The sequence below is a fragment of the Myotis yumanensis genome, unplaced genomic scaffold, assembly GCF_028538775.1.
Source record: "Myotis yumanensis isolate MYYU_CA2020_CCGP unplaced genomic scaffold, mMyoYum1.0.hap1 SCAF_2, whole genome shotgun sequence".
NCBI classification, from domain to species: Eukaryota; Metazoa; Chordata; class Mammalia; order Chiroptera; family Vespertilionidae; genus Myotis; species Myotis yumanensis.
Window position 1 is genome coordinate 186,050,381 of NW_027223753.1, and position 17,853 is coordinate 186,068,233.

General features: G+C 42.3%; 1 protein-coding gene across 2 annotated transcripts in view; it reads left to right on the forward strand.

Moving 5' to 3' along the window:
* SLC2A2 (solute carrier family 2 member 2) overlaps nucleotides 1–12,382 on the forward strand; it is a 29,455-nt gene extending 17,073 nt beyond the window's left edge. For both annotated transcript variants that reach the window (XM_070406808.1, XM_070406807.1), the window contains 7 exons: nucleotides 940–1,055; nucleotides 1,953–2,115; nucleotides 2,615–2,802; nucleotides 5,310–5,414; nucleotides 9,593–9,694; nucleotides 10,398–10,601; nucleotides 10,691–12,382. In XM_070406808.1, coding sequence (XP_070262909.1) covers nucleotides 940–1,055; nucleotides 1,953–2,115; nucleotides 2,615–2,802; nucleotides 5,310–5,414; nucleotides 9,593–9,694; nucleotides 10,398–10,601; nucleotides 10,691–10,891 — 1,079 coding nt within the window. In that variant the 3' untranslated portion in view covers nucleotides 10,892–12,382. The remainder of the gene's footprint in view (nucleotides 1–939; nucleotides 1,056–1,952; nucleotides 2,116–2,614; nucleotides 2,803–5,309; nucleotides 5,415–9,592; nucleotides 9,695–10,397; nucleotides 10,602–10,690) is intronic.
* The last annotated feature ends 5,471 nt before the right edge of the window (nucleotides 12,383–17,853 follow it).

A 17,853-nucleotide genomic window follows, 5' to 3' on the forward strand; every position in this document is an offset into this window, starting at 1 on the left:
ACGTGAGTACTAGAATTATCCTGGGTATCACTTTGTAAATTATATAATTGTTTGGCAACTCTGCTGTACACCTGAAACTAATATAAATTAATATTGAATGTCAAAAAACAAATGTTATCTTTGCAAATGCAGTGTAAAATCTTTACAAAATTTTAGCTTATTAAGTTATAAATAAGACTGATTAATAGAATAAAATTTGTAAATTAAAATGAAAATTTCAAGAAAAACCTATGTTTTAAATTTTCTAACTCTAATAAATTAAAATTAAAGTAAAGGTTTAAAAAAATAAAGTACAGTAACAAATACAAAATCTTTTTGGTAAAATTGAAAAGAAATTCTATAAATATATTGTGAAGCATATCAAAAGCAGAGCCCCCTTCCACCTCTCTATACCACCCACCACTCTAACAGTGATCTTGAAGCAACTCCACATTGTGGAAATTCAGATAGAGCTTATAGCTCTCATATTAGCACTCTATTACACTGTTATCTTAGGTAAGTCATTGCTCACCTCGATCAAGTAATGATGTTGGCATAGATATGTTCTAATTCCCTTTAATTCCATGAGTCTAGATTAAGAATATTACTATTTTTAAGAATATTATCACATTATTCATTCTCTTTTCTTAAGATCTAAAGGCATTATAATGTAAGCTATATACTAACAAAATAGATTTTTTTAAAAATTGAATAAGACAATAAATAATTGCCAAATACTTGACTAACAATTTCTTTCTATTCTTATATCCAACTACAACTTTATTTGGAATCTATCAACAAATATTCTTTGCATAACCTCTGTCTATGGTTGAGAACAAGGGTTCTTCCTTTCAACAGACTCAGAAAGAGACTTTCAATCAGAGTATTGACTATATGTAAGCCAAATTCATGTTATTGAGATAGTCCTGGCTTTAACATTTATGTTCATGTCTCATGCAGGGCTAATTTCAGGCCTGGTTCCAATGTACATTGGTGAAATTGCTCCAACCACACTCAGGGGTGCTATTGGCGCTCTTCACCAGCTGGCCATTGTCACGGGCATTCTTATTAGTCAGGTAAAAACTCTCATCCCTTACTTCAACCATCCTCTACTTTACCCAACTTTTCCCTCCATGACTTTCCACTCTCACTGTAGACAAACACAGAAAAACAAACAAACAAATAAAACAGTTCCACCAATGGTAGTGTAGGTCATATAGAGGCATAGACATTTTAGCTCAAAGCTAAATTATTACTACTCCAGTCCTCACTTTTCCTCTTGGAGTTGCGGTTGGGATGGCCCTGGAGGTGACCTGGAAGCCAAATCTTGAACTTCTGGAGCTATTCTAAAATTAAATTATTCCATTTAGATTTAAAGGAATAGGCAACTTCAAATTTTTGGCTGTCTGGGTTTCCTTTGTTTTGAGTGTCTTACTTGGAAATTTAGTATGTAAATGATGACCAGTTCTTGTCAAGCTGGCTCTATCTTTCTCTTCTACCCTGTGGTCTCAGAAGGAATCCTTGGAACCCCAAACCTATGACTATCCAGAGGTTAAACTACTGCAATAGGGATCACAAAGCTGTTCTCATTAGAGTCATTGCTCTATCTGTATAATCCCATTCTACTTAAGTTCTGGGAAATCTAAGAATAAATTTTTAACAAAGGTCCAAAGTCATGCATAATTTTTTATGTTGTTTTAGATATCAAATAAGTTGTTAAAAGTTTGGTTGATTCCCATCCTAAATGTCCCATAGGAGTTCATGAAAACAAACCTAGATGGATTCTTTGTAAAATAAATAGTCCCTAATTTAGATACGGTAAGATATACTAGTAATAGTTTTCATTTTGATGCACACTTGAATCAAAATTGTCAAGGCTTGCTATTAAGTAATTAATATGGTTATTCAACAGATTATTGCAGAAGACAGATCCAAAGTGTTCTGTGGTTGATACACTTCCCCTACCTTTTCAGATTGTTGGCCTTGACTTCATCCTGGGCAATCGTGAGCTGTGGCACATCCTGCTTGGTCTGTCTGCTGTGCCAGCTGTCCTGCAGTCTCTGCTGCTCTTCTTCTGTCCAGAAAGTCCCAGATACCTTTACATCAAGTTGGATGAGGAAAACAAAGCAAAGAAAAGTAAGTCTATGGGTGGTTTTACCTTCTACCCATTGTGTTGGAACTATCAGCTAATGAGAAACAGTGGGTGTGAATGGTTACTCATGAAATCAGCCCTAGTGCTTTCCAAATGAAGTCAGTGATTACATGGAAGAAGAGCATGCAAGATCGCTTTAATATGACTGGTACAGGCCATTTTTCACCCAAAGATATTCACTCAAACCAAAATCAGAAGCCTACCTGCAGAGTACTGGACTCAACCATAGGCTTCTAAAAGACCTTTCCAGCATTATGCTTCAGGGACAATGAGGACCAGAGTTCTCTTCTTCATAAGATGAAGCCAAATGTTCTGCTTTCTTGAAATAAAAAAGTAGGATTTAATTTAACAAAAAAGAATTCCCAAAGAGCATGTTATTAAGTAATAGAGAGGCTATGCAGAACTGTAGCTCTTTCGTTTACCTACTAAATATAAATTATTTTTTTACCTGAGTTGTGTAAATGTAATCATTTTGGGGGACAGGTTTGAAAAGACTCAGAGGAGGTGTTGATGTCACCAAAGACATCGCTGAGATGAGAAAAGAAAGGTCAGAAGCATCAAGTGAACAGAAAGTCTCCATAATTCAGCTCTTCACCAATTCCAGCTACCGACAGCCTATTCTGGTGTCATTGATGCTGCACATGGCTCAGCAGTTTTCTGGAATCAATGGGGTAAGTTTAAGATCAACCCCCAATTCTTTTTTTTTTTTTACAAATCTCTCCTTTTATTATCATAATTATCCTTTAGTTGGAAAGCAAGCAGTAAAAACTATTCAGACAGTATCATTATTACTTTTAGGCAGAAGAGGGTAAGAGGTTAAAAACTTTTGAGGTTAAAATAGGCACTGAAAGAGACAAGCTCCAGGTCTCAGGAAGGCCGGCCTTAAGAGCAGGATTAATGTATAAATATTAACAGAATCATATGGTGGCTTTATTCTCCTTGCTACTTAAAAAAAGGCTACGTGATGGTCAACATCAGATGGGGAAAACCAAGGCCACACTTTGTCCTGAATCAACAACCACCACTTGAGTCTTCTTGGTTAAGTCATTTGCACCCACAGTGACAGAATAGGTCCCTGGATATACTTCTATGTAGAGGTCCTTAGAGATGTTCTCAGCAGGCTGGGGTGCCTCTAGCGTACACTCTGTGGCTGGACAGATGCCTCCAAAACCCAGGTCACCCCCCAATTCTTAAGAGCAAAGTGAATTAAGGTAGAGCAGGAAAGGGGTATAAGTTTAAATAGCTAACAGACATTTTAAAATGTTAACATCATGTCTTACTATAAGCAAATATTGCGTGAGCAATAATTTTCTGTTTTGCCTCATCTGCTTTCTAAAATTAGCTTACAATTTTTAAAAATGTCAACAACCAATGGTATTGTATGTCTATTAAGATGAAGGTAAAAAGGCGAAAGTCATAATAAGTACAAAAGAGGGGAAAAGAGAGTAATTATATCAAAGAAAACTAAATTACAAAGGGCTTCTAGAGTTGAGTATCAAATTTGGGATTTATAATAGCCTAGGCCAGTGGTCGGCAAACTCATTAGTCAACAGAGACAAATATCAACAGTACAACGATTGAAATTTCTTTTGAGAGCCAAAATTTTTAAACTTAAACTATATAGGTAGGTATATTGTTATTAACTTAATTAGGGTACTCCTAAGGCTTAGGAAGAGCCACACTCAAGAGGCCAAAGAACCGCATGTGGCTCGTGAGCCACAGTTTGCTGACCACGGGCCTAGGCTAAAAGAATCCATGGTCCCCTCTATTTAAATGAAGTATACCAGATAGCCAGGTGCCAAAAAGTTTCCTGCCATCCAAGAAACTTTTACTCTATTTGGGGAGACAGCACATGCACACAAAATAAACAATAAAATGAACTGATATGATATGGTGAGTGAGGGTGGTAGAAAAGACATGATTGAAAAACATACTGAGCATTAAACTTGCTGGCTTTGGGGTTTTGAATTGAAATCCTTGCATTATGCAGACTAAAATTGTTTTACCGGCAATTAGCTACTGGAAGAAAATAATTAAGCATTTGATAAGAAACTAAACAAAGGAAAGAACAAAGCTGATTCCGTTGCTGTTAGAAATGTGATTTGGGCTTCCTCTATAGTGAGCCAATCTCAGATCCACAAAGGACACCTTGGGAGTGACTGAATGGTGGGCAGAGACTTGGAGGGGGTAAAGAAAGCAATGCCTGTGAAGTGAACCTCACTCCACAGGCTGAATACTGCTCTGCTGTGGTCTTCGTCCTCTTTTAAGGGTCCTTGATGTTTCTTTTTATCTAATACTCTTTATAACTTTGGGGCTCACAGACCACATTGCTATCCCCTATCTCAGCTCTGCCTGTACATTCCATGGCACCATACTTAATCTCTCTGAACCTCTCTGCGTTAGCTTCCATCCCAGTGCCTGACTTAGAAGCGTCCAGGAAACACTGGACTTGAGGCTGTTGGGCGGCCTAAAAATAGTGGGACAGTGTGCAGTGTGCTGTAAGCCACTCCTCGCTGAGCCCGGCCTGCACAGGCCTCCTGCAGCAGCCCTGTCTGCAGAAAGAGGGCATGTTATGTGGGGAAAGCATGACAGGGGCTGGGAGGACAACAAAATGAACTAAAAGGCTGTTATAAAAGTAAAAACGTAACAAAGTAATAAAGGCTGTTAGGTTGTGAACCAGATTTCTCTATCTCCACTGAAATTAATGTGTCTGTGATGGTAGAACTTGGAAGAGTTTCCTTGAGAACATAAGGTGATATTTAGGGCGCTTTAGGAAAGCAAGGAAGGATTTATTTCCTAATCTGGGTATTGGTTATACAGGTGTGTTCACTTCGTGAAAACTATTTGAGCTATAACTTATGACATGTGTACTTTTATGTATGTATTGTATACTTTAACAAAAGGGTTAAAATTTTTTAAAAAACACAAAGAAAATGCATATGCAGAGTTTTCAGCTAAATATAAAAGGACTTTTAAGCAAACAGAAGTTTTAAACACTGAAGGATAATTGTGGTTGCTCCTTCCCTAGAAGGAGAGGTCAGATAAAATCTTTAGGAAGTTCTTCTAGGGACCATGGTTTCATAGAAGCACCTGAAGACAAACAACTTAAAATATTTCTTGCTTTAAAGCCGCCAATGCTAGGCTTCTTGATTAAGGCTAAACTGTTATCACTTTGCAGATATTTTACTACTCAACCAGCATTTTCCAGACGGCTGGACTCAGCCAACCTGTGTATGCAACCATTGGAGTTGGTGCCATCAACACAGTTTTTACTGCTCTTTCTGTAAGTAAAATACCCTAACTTATTCTGCTTGTTTCTCAGTCTAGAAATGGGAGTTAAAAACAAAACAAACCCTGTGATCTAAAAGTGATCAATACCATTGTCCTCATGCTCTGCGTATGTAAAACCAAGGAGATCATGGGAAGAGTCCTATATGTGAATAACCAGCCACTGTATTGAGATGAGGCATCACTGAGCAGATTATCTGGTTCTCTCTGGTGAGAATCATTCTCTTTATTGGCCAGTAATCACTCATTCATGAATTAATAACTCACTTGGGGACACAGGACTTACTCCTTGGGTTCCTTCTCCTTTGCTCTATACTTAAGCCCCTTGGGTTTCGCCAATAGCTTGTCATTTCCCTCAACATTGGGTCTTGTACCTAGATTCCTCTCCTTTCGTGGTTGAAATTCTTCTTTAAAAAAAATAAATGTGGTCCTCTCAATTAAAAAGCAAGCCTCTAGTAAGATTAAACAAACTCAACAAAGTCTTATGATAGGCCATTGGGTGGAGCTTCCAAGTAGCTCACAAGGCCATGGCTTGTGGTGATGCACCTGTTGTGTGGTATTATGAGAGGATGAAATAGAAGTGGTGAATAAGTTGAAATGTTATTGTTGAAATTTTATTTTTTACAAATGTCAAATGTTATTTATTTTTGGAAAAAACATTTCCAACAAGGGGAAGAGGTTGTGTACTCTTCATAAGACCAAATACCTTATATAAGGAATGACTTAGTATCTTGGTAATAATAATATTTAACATAGCAATCTAAGAATGAAAGCACACAGATAACAATAACAACAACAACCAAAAAAAAAGAAAAACTTCCCAACTAATGTAACTCACTCTAAAATGAGGGTAATTGGGCTTATTTTTATCTTGGAATGCAGGATGTTCAAAAAGCTTGTGCTTTTCACAATACTATACTCAATATACTTTAGTCTCTTGTTTTTCATTCTCTGCACAGGGACTTTTAACTATTAACTTAGGGTGGTCAATAAATTATAGCCTGGCCACCTAGATCAAAAGGCAGCTTTGTCCAGACCTTGGAAAAGCGGGGGAAGAGCAAATAACATGGGAACACCAGTGGGTATGGAGTCTTGCCTTAGAGATAATGCCTTTTCAAGCCAAAGGGCTACTCTGAACCAATGAAAGCCTGGTACTAGGATGCCATCCAAGGGACTATTTGCATTCTTTTGTCTCCTGAGATAATATTTTTTTACAAATCCCCCTTCGACATGTTTTTCTAATGTAGAGATTATGATTAAAACATTTTAGGTGTAACAGGATTTGCTATGTAAAGCATCAAGTTGTCAAGATTGGGTAACCCAAATTCTAAGAGTGCCTAAAAGGAAACTACTGCAGAATTTCATTTTTTGTCCCCCACCCCCCTACCCCCCCGCCAACCCCTTTGGAGTGGGAACAATGTCTTGATTATTTTGAATACGTATACCGCTATAGACTTTATCCTTTTATTCAGTGAAAGTTTTTGAGCAAGTGGCAACTTTTTAAAAATCATCCCTAATCAGAAGTCTAATTACAAATCACCCTCCAGGACTATAAATAACATTTTAAATTTTTAATTATATATATCTTTGAAATTTTGTTTTAAAGTACAAAACGATAGCCCCTCAGTCACCGAGTTGCTCTCCCCCAAATTAACCAATGTTAACAAATCCATGTACCAAAATAGATATGCAAGTAGGAATATCCTATATAATAAAACCCTAATATGCAAATTAACTGAACAGCCAAACGACTGGTCGCTATGACTCACACTGACCACCAGGGGGCAGACGCTCAATGCAGGAGCTGCCCCCTGCTGGTCAGTGCACTCCCATAGGGGGAGTGCTGCTCAGCCAAAAGCTGGGCTCACGGCTGGTGAGTGTAGTGGCGGTGGCAGGAGCCTCTCCTGCCTCCGCAGCAGCGCTAAGGACCCCTCGGGGCCCCAGACTGTGAGAGGACACAGGCTGAGCTGAGTGACTCCCCCCCCCCCCCACCCCAGTGCACAAATGTCGTGCATCGGGCCTCTAGTGTACTGATAATATATTAATGTTTCAACAACTTGGAAGGAACATAATCCGTCTTTTTTTTCTTTTTCTTTTTCTTTCTGAATGAGTATTTTGGAAAAGAGAGAGACTTTCCTAACTTCATTTTGAATGATGTTCTACATTCCATGTTTTCTTCCACACTAATGGGCCGGGAGAAGAGAGCCTGTAATCTTAAGAAAGAAAAACAAAACAGGAAGAAATATGATAGGAACAGGAAGGCATGCTGGGTGTGGGGGAGAAGCAGTGGCTACTAAACTCTAAGTAGGCTTCCAGGAGCTGAGTGACGCACATTGTCTGGGAAAAAGGGGAGAGTTAAGGCCAGCATACATCTCCCCCTGACCAAGTCTCACCCTGTGTCACATTCCTCCCTGCGCGCTCACCTGGCCTCAAAAAGGGAGTCTGACTCAATTTTCAAGGCATTAGTTTTAGAGTTTATTATCCTGTTGGTAATAAATGTTCAGAAACAGGAAAATAAAAAAGACATAATAAAAGCCCTTGTTCCTAAATAAATCCTTCCATTTTCTTGATAGTCTGACATGGTGTCATCAAGTTAACTTTGAAAGTCATGATTAAAGAGTCAAATAGAGAGCGGGAAATTTTATGAACCTGTATTTTTTTTCTCTCACTTCCTTCTCAACAACTAAATGTGGGCTCTGTGCTTATCATCCTGAAATGATTTTAAGCTCTGATTACAAAATGCCTCAGATGAAAGGGGCTTTCACTGTAGGTGAAAAGAAATATCTCTCATATTTTCAGAGCCAGAGCTCGTTGTGCTAAGGGTATTTGATTGCTATAGATATACATGGTGGATTTATGAACCTAGCCAATTTACTCACCGAAGTGAGAAAATATGACAGGTAGTTTTTCCTGTGTGTGATTCACCAACCTTGCCAGTCTCCTAAGGATCAAGCAAGACTCTATCCAACAAACGCTGGTCTCAGCTAATTGTAAATCTTAACCATTAATGCAAAGGTCCCCAAGCCCAAAAGAATCAGTGACATATCTCCAGACTTAGAAAAATAAAGCACTTTAACCTTTTGCTTGAAAGTCTTACCTTTTTCCAATGAATAGTTCATTCCCACCACCAGGTACATTTGGGCACACCAGAAAAATGAAGACCTGGCTATTTTGGTAAAGTTATCAAATTCCATATGTTGCCAGGTGTGTGTTCATAATTTGACTTCATTCGCAGTGAGAAAGTTGGATGAGAATAGTTGACACCTCAACAGTTGAACTGTTTCAGGTTTCTGCAGTGCACAAACCCCCAGGAGAGAAATGAATGTCATTTTAAACATATAGGAAATCCATTGGAAGATATCTAAGATATATGGCCTCTTAATATTGTGCCAAAGTGAGAATCATAGAGTGGTGGTAACACTGTGGTTCTTTCTCTAGAATGCCATGTTCAAATCACTGTCACTAAATGAACCAAGTATCTATACTAATAAAAGGGTAATATGCTAATTAGACTGGATAGACTGGAAGTCTTCCAGACGTCATTCCAGACATCCTTCCTGACAAAGCCGGGGCCCAGGCGAAGCCGCCCAGGGTCCCAGGTGCCGGCCCGGGTGAAGCCTGACCAGCGTCCCAGGTGCCTGCCTGGGCAAAGCCGGCCCGGGTCCTGGGTGCCTGCGGCCAGCCGGAGGACGGAAACCTAGGTCACAGGGGTTGAGGCAGAGGCAGTTAGGGGCGGTCAGGCAGGCAGGCGAGCAGTTAGGGGCATCAGGAAGGCATGCAGAGTGGTTAGGGGCAATCAGGCAGGCAGGTGAGCGGTTAGGAGCCAGTGGTTCCGATTGCGAGAGGGATATCCAACAGCTGGTTTAGGCCCGATCCCTGCGGACATCCCCCGAAGGGTCCCAGATTGCGAGGGGGTGCAGGTCAGGCTGAGGGACTCCTCCCCCCCCCCCCCCCCCCGCACAAATTTTGTGCACCGGGCCTCTAGTTTGTTAATAACCTCTAGTCACTGAGACCAGCTCTGCTACCTCAGGCAAGAGTCACTCCCTTTCTCAGTTCCACATCCGTAAAATGGGATAATAAAACTGCCGCTTTCCAGCTTTATGAGTTAAAATGACCTCTTTGTCAGTCAAAACTCTTTAAGCATCAAGCCTACATGTTTTAAAACTTTCCTAGGTGTTCCTCGTGGAGAAGGCGGGGCGACGCTCTCTGTTTCTGATTGGAATGAGCGGGATGTTTGTCTGTGCCGTCTTCATGTCTGTGGGACTCGTGCTCCTGGTGAGTTTGGTGCCACTGACATTTTTGGTTACCATAGGATAGCAATCCTGTGCTCCATGTTGAAGTGCTTTGGATGTCAAAAAAAAAAAAAAACACAACAAAAAACCTTGAGAATGATTTATGAAGTAAAGCCAGAGAAACAGCATATAATGCAAAGGAGAAATGTAAAGAAGAGATAACTAGTTTGGGAAGGGGGTGGAGGGGTTAAAGACTGAACATCCGCAAATAAGTTGCCCCCATTACCCAGGGAGGCAGTGTAGCAAACGCTCAAAAGGCAGGCTCTGGGGTCAGCCCCAAGCTGGCTGCAATGCTGGCTCTGCTAGCAGCGGCCTGTGTGACCTTGGGCAAGGATCTGGCCCTCCCAGCCCAGCACCCTCAAGCACTGCTTCCCATGCACCCTCCCTAGCACCCTGGGTACTAGTAGGAGCAAAGGTCCCTGGATCCTCACCCTGCCTCTTTCACAGGAAAAGGGTGACTAAGAATCATATAAAATCCTAATCAGGATTTCCCTGTAACAGGGCTCAAAAGATTCAAGGATGACTCAGGCTAGAACAAACTTGTCTCCAACTAGAATAACTTGTACTTAATTGCACATAATCACCAGGAAGAGAGCCCTGTTACCGTTATACTCAGGAATGGTCTACGTAGCTAAAGGAAGAAGCGGCCCACGATCCCAGTTCTACTGTTGTTTTGTCTTTCTCAGAATAAATTCGCTTGGATGAGTTACGTGAGCATGGTAGCCATCTTCCTCTTTGTCAGCTTCTTTGAAATTGGGCCCGGCCCCATCCCCTGGTTCATGGTGGCCGAATTTTTCAGTCAAGGACCACGCCCTGCGGCTTTAGCCATGGCGGCATTCAGCAACTGGACCTGCAATTTCATCGTCGCCCTGTGCTTCCCATACATCGCGGTAAGCAGCCCAAGGTCGTGCAAACTTACTTTGCAGAGAAGATAGGGCCCAAAGACTGCTAACTGGGACTCTGTTTCTTCTCCATGCAGGAGTTCTGTGGACCTTACGTGTTTTTCCTCTTCGCTGGAGTGGTCTTGGCCTTTACTCTGTTTACATATTTCAAAGTTCCAGAAACCAAAGGGAAGTCCTTCGAGGAAATCGCGGCAGAATTCCGAAAGAGGGGTGGGTCAGCCCGCCCACGGAAGGCAGCCACAGAAATGAAATTCCTTGGAGCTGCAGAGACTGCGTAGAGATGACCTAACCTGCTTTTTTTATGAACAGAAAAAGGAAGGAGCCTGTGTGTTTTTACATGACAATTCTTTGAGACTTGTATATCTCTATCTCGAAGTATTGTTTTATTTTTTTAAAGAGCTTTTATGGACGCTGATCAGAAATGTCATCTAATATTACCAAAGGAAGTATTTTTTTTCAAGTTACAGAACTATTTTTGATAGTAAGACTCTGTAATTAAGTAAACCTAAAAGTCTAGCTCATTTCCCTAACTAGGACATTCTAATGTTCCTAGTTCTATTCTGTATAAGGAGGTTCTCCTGAAATTAAAGCCGTTTCAATGTAGCATATTATTGCTTCCTTAAGCACGTGACTAGAAACCTGAAGATACAACTGATAATTGCATATTTGAACCTGATTAAGGTGGAATTTTCTCATCCACAGACCTCATACTAAAGGAGATATGGCTCGTGGCAGTAAAGTCCGTTGTAAAATTGATAACTTTTCCATTTCTCTCACTCAGTTTTCTTCCTGTGCATTGGAATTTACATTTCATTTAAAATTTTTATGTTTTCTATTTATTCATGTGGAATGATATACTCAGTATATTAAAATATGTTCGTAAAGAAAAACTTTTATTTTTAGTAAGCTTACCAAACTCTTTCAGTGCTTGGAAAAACAAACAACATTTTAGTTCGTTTGGTGACCAAATCGTTTTTTTAGATTAAACAGTAAAAAGGTTTTACCTGGTAATGTAGCATGGGTTATCAGTTAATATTCACATCTATTATAAATCCCTGTTAAATCACTTTCTTGTTGGTTCCCCCCTTTGGGCTATGTTTTGTTTTGCTTTTTAATTGAGCACAGCCTGGGTTTCTGAGCTGTGTTATAAAATAGACTCAGTGAGAAGTGAGGCACTTGGTGTGTCTCCTCAAACCCCAGTAAACTAAAGCAGGCTAACTTAGGAAATTTGAAGTAAATGATTGCTGTTTTTCAAAAGAAAATATTTTCTGAATCAATATGTTGCTAAACAGTTTGAAAAGGTAGGGTTGGAGAACTCATGAAACTTCGTGACTGTTCAATTTCAGACTTGATCAAAGTCCCTTTTTAACTTTCCTGGAAAACTGAATTCGCTAACACAAAACTACCCTCTATCGCTTCCCTCTTTGTCTCGGCACTATGCGGATGCTATCTAAGCTGTTCTGCTGCAATTGCCAGCATTTATTGTGCACTGCCTATGTGCCAGGCACTGTTCTAAGTGCTTTCACTTACGTAGGCAAATTGAAAATACACTGATGATGAAATAGACTTTCGCTTTACAACTATGGAAATACAGTTCTGATGGATACCAAAGGCTTAGTGGGGCTGTTTTCCTCACAAAGTGGAGCACCGAATCCATCCTTATTACGTTTGCTTTAGTGTGAATAATATTACTCAATACTTGCTTTTTCATTGCTGTTGCTTACCTTTATGTAATTAGGCAGTCCAAATAATGAAATTATTTCTTTTCACTTTGACTGATTTTTATTTCCTTTGGGCCAACGTGGGATAAACTATTTTTACTTAGGACTTCCAGACCGTCCAAGTGAGCTTAAATCGTTCAGGAGACCTTTGGGTGTGAACTTTGGTAGGGAAACATAGGGACTCTGACCAGGGCACAGCAGGAAAATGACTCTTGTATGGCTCTTGTCTTTTGGATGCTGATGGCCTTTGAGAAGTCCAAAGCTGCAATGATATAGAAATTTAACACTTTTATAGGTGATGAATGTGATTTAATCAAATCACTATCTCATCTTATTTACTAATGGAATAAAGTGGTAAAGGTTTAATAAAGAACCCCAAAGACTTGCATTTAAATTCTAATTAATTATTTGGACTGATCCACAAGTACCAGAAATTCAGATCCTGAAATTTTTTGCCTCAGAAAAGTTTAAGTAACTTGATATTGTTTTTCCTCCATATTTTCTTTTTTGCAGACATACAAGTGAGGTGAAGGCGAAATAATAAGCTTTTAAGACTTGATATTAGGACAAAGGAACTAGCTAAACAATAAAAACCCCTAGGTCTTTAATGATATACATCATCCTATATAATAAAAGTCTAATATGTTAAGTGTCCAGTCGGCTGGTCGGCCATTCAACCAATCAAAGCGTAATATGCTAATGATATGCAAAGGCTCCTCAACCACTCGCTATGACATGCACTGACCACCAGGGGGCAGACGCTCCAACTGGTGGGTTAGCTTGCTGCTGGGGTCCTGCCAATCGGGACTGAGCGAGACGGGCCAGACATGCCCTGGAGCCCTCACACGGTGCCTCCCTGGCTGGCCCCAATTGTGCACCAGTGGGGTCCTGCACCCTCTCACAATCTGGGTTGAGGGACCCCCCCCCCCCCCCCCACTGAGTGCACGTATTTCGTGCACCAGGCCTCTAGTAATAAATAATAAAATTGGCACTAATTAATTAGATTTAATCCCAGGGAAATTAGTAGATGTGAGCTTGAACACATTTTTTGTAGTACGCTTATCATTTTTGTGGAAGTGTTTTCATACTCTAATGTCCTTACAAATGTGATTTTTCTCTTGGCTTGTTGGAAGCATGATGACACTTCTTGGTCTGGTCACTCAACTACCCAATCTAGCTGGTACCCACTATCATGACATTAATGCCCGAGTCTTCTCTGCTTAAACACAGTAAGAGAATGACTCCTCCTCAAGGAGCTCACAATCTAATCACAGTTCAGGGAGACCAGGATAAAAATGTTCCTCTCTGCATCTTTTGCCTTCCATGAATCTCAATTTAGAGGCCTCTCTTGTAAAATGGGCCCGATAGTGTTACCTACCTTGAAGAGTTGCTGTGAGGATGAAGTGTAAAGTGCCTTGTACAAAGGGGGTGCTGGATAAGTGCTACCTAGAAGTAGTATTAACGATGAAACTATTAAGATACAGGATTATCTCATATATAAGATAGTTCCAAATTTATAATTCAAGATAATATTTTCTTTCTTCAAGCAAAAAATCTCACAAAGACAAGGGAAGGTAAAAAATCAGGGCAGATTTTAGGCTAATTCCTAAAGTCATACTTGATATTTCTAAGTAGATTATAAGAGTGTTTACTCTATTTTTAAATTTTGCTTCTGCTCAAGTTGTTATTTTTTAAGAGGTCTACATGTAATATTAATTCTTTGAGTGATACTAAGTACAAAATAGAATGCTGTATATTATATTTAAATGTAATTTAACAGGATTATCACCATAGGACAAGACCAAACCTACTTGATAATCCTCAAAAATTACAAAAGTGTGTAAACTAAAGTACATGCATAAGCTACTTATTGCTAGCTTATTGTTGGATCTGAAGCAAATAACACAATGTTAGGCAATATTTCATGCTTATGGTGTCATAAGCAGAGGTGCTGAGTAGAGTGTAAAAAATATAATTTTTCATTACAATTCTATATCAGTGACCAAGGAAGAAAAGGTCTGAGCCATCTGTTGGTGTTTTTACTGCCTTCTAATTTAGTGCACATTAGAAAGAATCATGATGAGAAGAAACTTTTTTTAGTTAAGAGTATATATGTACTATAGTTTTATGTTAATAAATATATTTCCAAATGCTTAGTGTTGTTTTATTTTATATAGAAAACATATTTAAGAAACTTGATATTGGTTTACTGTATATATTCATTTCCTTTTCAGCTATTTTTCCTGTTCTCATTTTAAAGATATGTGTTACTTTGTAAACCCAAAATTTATTTCCCTCAGGCAGTTGCTTTGATTATCAGTAGTAGGAAAAATTAGCCTGAAGGTTAGTAAAGAACAATGGAAGAGGAAAGAATCACTCCCTTTGATAAAAATAATTTAATTTAGTAAATATTTAATTGAGCTCCTATTCTAAATAAGACATTTCATTAAAGTTTGGTGAAAAAGGTGAAGGGGTTAAGAAAAAAAAAACATCTCACAGACAGACAACAGAGAGAAAAAGGGTGGGGGAGGTAGAAAAGGGTAAAGGGGGATCAATAGAGATGGAAAGACACACAATATGATACACAGATGATGTATTATAGAATTGTACCCCTGACACCTATATCATTTTATTAACCAACTAGAGGCCCAGTACATGGATTTGTGCACCGGTGGGGTCACTCAGCCTGGCCTGCACCCTCTTGCAATCCCAGACCCCTCGGGGAATATTGGACTGCCGGTTTTGGCCTGATCCTTGCAGGCCAGCCAACATCCCCCGCAGGATGTAGTAGTGCTCTAAGTGGCAAGTGGCCGGGGAGGGGGAGCCTGAGCCCAGGCCTGGCACCATGCTGCTATCGCTCATCCCGGACCCACTGCGCCTGCTCCTGCCAACACTTGGTAGTGAGCCCAGCATCTGGTGACTGTTGGTCAGCTGAGTGGCACTCCCGCTGTGGGAGCGCACTGACCACCAGGGGGCAGCTCCCACATTGAGTGTCTGCCCCCTGATGGTCAGTACACGTCATAGCGACCGGTCGTTTGGTCGCTTAGGCTTTTATATATATACTAGAGGCCCGGTGCACAAAAATTTGTGCACTCGGGGGGGAGAGAGGGTCCCTCAGCCCATCCTGTGCCCTCTCGCAGTCTGGGACCCCTCAGGAGATAATGACCTGCTGGCTTAGGCCTGCTCCTTGGTGGCAGAGGGCAGGCCCAATCCCTAGGTGCAGCCCCTGGTCAGGCTCAGAGCAGGGCCGATTGGGGAGTTGGGGCGCCGCCCCCTGTCATGCACAGAGCAGGGCGGATTGGGAGGTTGTGATGCCACCCCTAGTCATGCTCAGGGTAGGGCCGATTGGGGGGTTGGGGCACTGCCCTCTGTCACACTCAAGGCAGGGTCAATAGGGAAGTTGCGGCGCCACCCCCTGTCACGCACAGAGCAGGGCCGATCAGGGGGTTGGGGCGCTGCCCCCTGCCATGCACAGAGCAGGGCTGATCAGGGGGTTGGGGTGCTGCCCCCTGTCACACACAGAGCAGGGCCGATCAGGGGGTTGGGGCGCTGCCCCCTGTCACACACAGAGCAGGGACCATCGGGGCTTGGGGCTCCGTACTCTGTCACACACAGAGCAGGGCCCATCAGGGGTTTGGGGAGCTCCCCCCTGTCACACACAGAGCAGGGCCCATCAGGGGTTTGGGGAGCTCCCCCCTGTCACACACAGAGCAGGGCCAATCAGGGGTTTTGGGAGCTCCGCCCTGTCATGCACAGAGCAGGGCTGATCAGGGGGTTGGGGAGCTGCCCCCTGTCACACACAGAGCAGGGCCAATCAGGGGGTTGAGGAGCTCCCCCCTGTCACGCACAGAGTAGGGCCAATAGGGGAGCTGGGGCACCGCCCCCTGTCACATACAGAGCAGGGCCCGTGGGGGGGGGGGGGGGGTAGTTGAGGCGCCACACCCTGTCACACTCAGGGAAGGGCCGATGGGGAGGTATGGCTCTACCCTGTCTCACATAGAGCAGGGCTGATCAGGGGGTTGGGGCGCTGCCCCCTGTCACACACAGAGCCGCAGGGCAATCAGGGCGTTTGGGCGTTGCCCCTTGTCACGCTGATCCCGGTGCCGGGAGGCCTCGGGGCTCCGCTGATCCCGCCCGGCAGGGTCACAGATCCGGGTCCCAGACCGCAGACAGCCTTGCCTGCTGCCGCCTGCCTTCAGTATGCAAATTAGCCGCCATCTTGTTGCTTCAGGGTGGGGGTCCCCACTGGGGTGCCTAGCCAGTCTGGGTGAGGGGCTGAGGGCTGTTTTCAGGCTGGCGGGCGACTGAAGCTCCAAACCTCTCCTTTTTTTCTTTTTTTTTTATTCTGGCATTTATTTACCTTCTATGGCTGTCACTGGAGCTGAGAGCCGGCTTTCTCTCTGAGGCTCGGCTGAAAGCAGGTTTCTGGCCTTTGTTTTCTGTATTTGAAACAATGTTGCGACTCCAGCTCTGAGATCCCGGCTGACTGACAGGAGCTTTCTGGAGTTTTGTTTATCTTCTGTAAATGTTACTATGTTTCCAACTGAAGCTCAGAGGCTGGCGGGGAACGTTGGAGCAGCAAGCAAGCCTCCTGTTCGCTTCCAGCTGCCTGGCTGCCGGCCGCCATCTTGGCTGACAGTTAATTTGCATAAGGATATGCTGATTAGCCAATGGGAAGGGTAGCGGTCGTACGCCAATTACCATGTTTCTCTTTTATTAGTGTAGACTAGGGGCCCGGTGCATGAAATTCATGCATGGGGGAGGGGGGGTCCCTCAGCCCTGCCTGCCCCCTCTCACATACTGGAGCCCTCAGGGGATGTCCTACTGATGGCTTAGGCCCGCTCCCTGCTCCCCTTGGGGAGTGAGCCTAAGCCTCAGTCTGGCCTCCCTTTGTGGGAGGCAACCAGGCTGATCAGGGGAAGGCACCAGCCCCATCACCCCACTGCTGCAGCCACTGCCAGTCACCACAGCCACCAAGGTTTTTTCATCAACACGGACTCCAGTCCCTTCACCATGAAAAAATGACAACTTTCTTTAGGCATTTTCAAGATGTGTCTTTCATAGGATATGACATTTCTTTATTATTTTTTTTATCCTCACCTGAGTATATGTTTCCATTGATTTTTAGCGAACATGGAAGAGAAAGGGAAAGACAGAGAGAAACATCAAAGTGAGAGGAACACTTTGATTGGTTGCCTCCTGCATGAGCCCTGACCTGGGCCCCAGCCAGGGAGGAGCCTGCAACCTAGGTACATGCCCTTGGTCAGAATTGAACCCAGACCCTGCAGTCGGCAGGCCGAAGCATTATCCACTGAACCAAACCAGCTAGGGCAGGATACAACATTTCTTAGCCCTCTAGCAGTGGACCTTCGTTTTTTTCGCCAGGAGTGTGGTGAAAAACCCTACATCACCTTTTTGGATTCTTATTACCCAAGTTACTAAGAATATTACCAGTGGCATACAGGGAGCTCAGCCAATGAGTGGTCAGAAAAGGTGTTTCCTCTGTAGTTCACAATGAT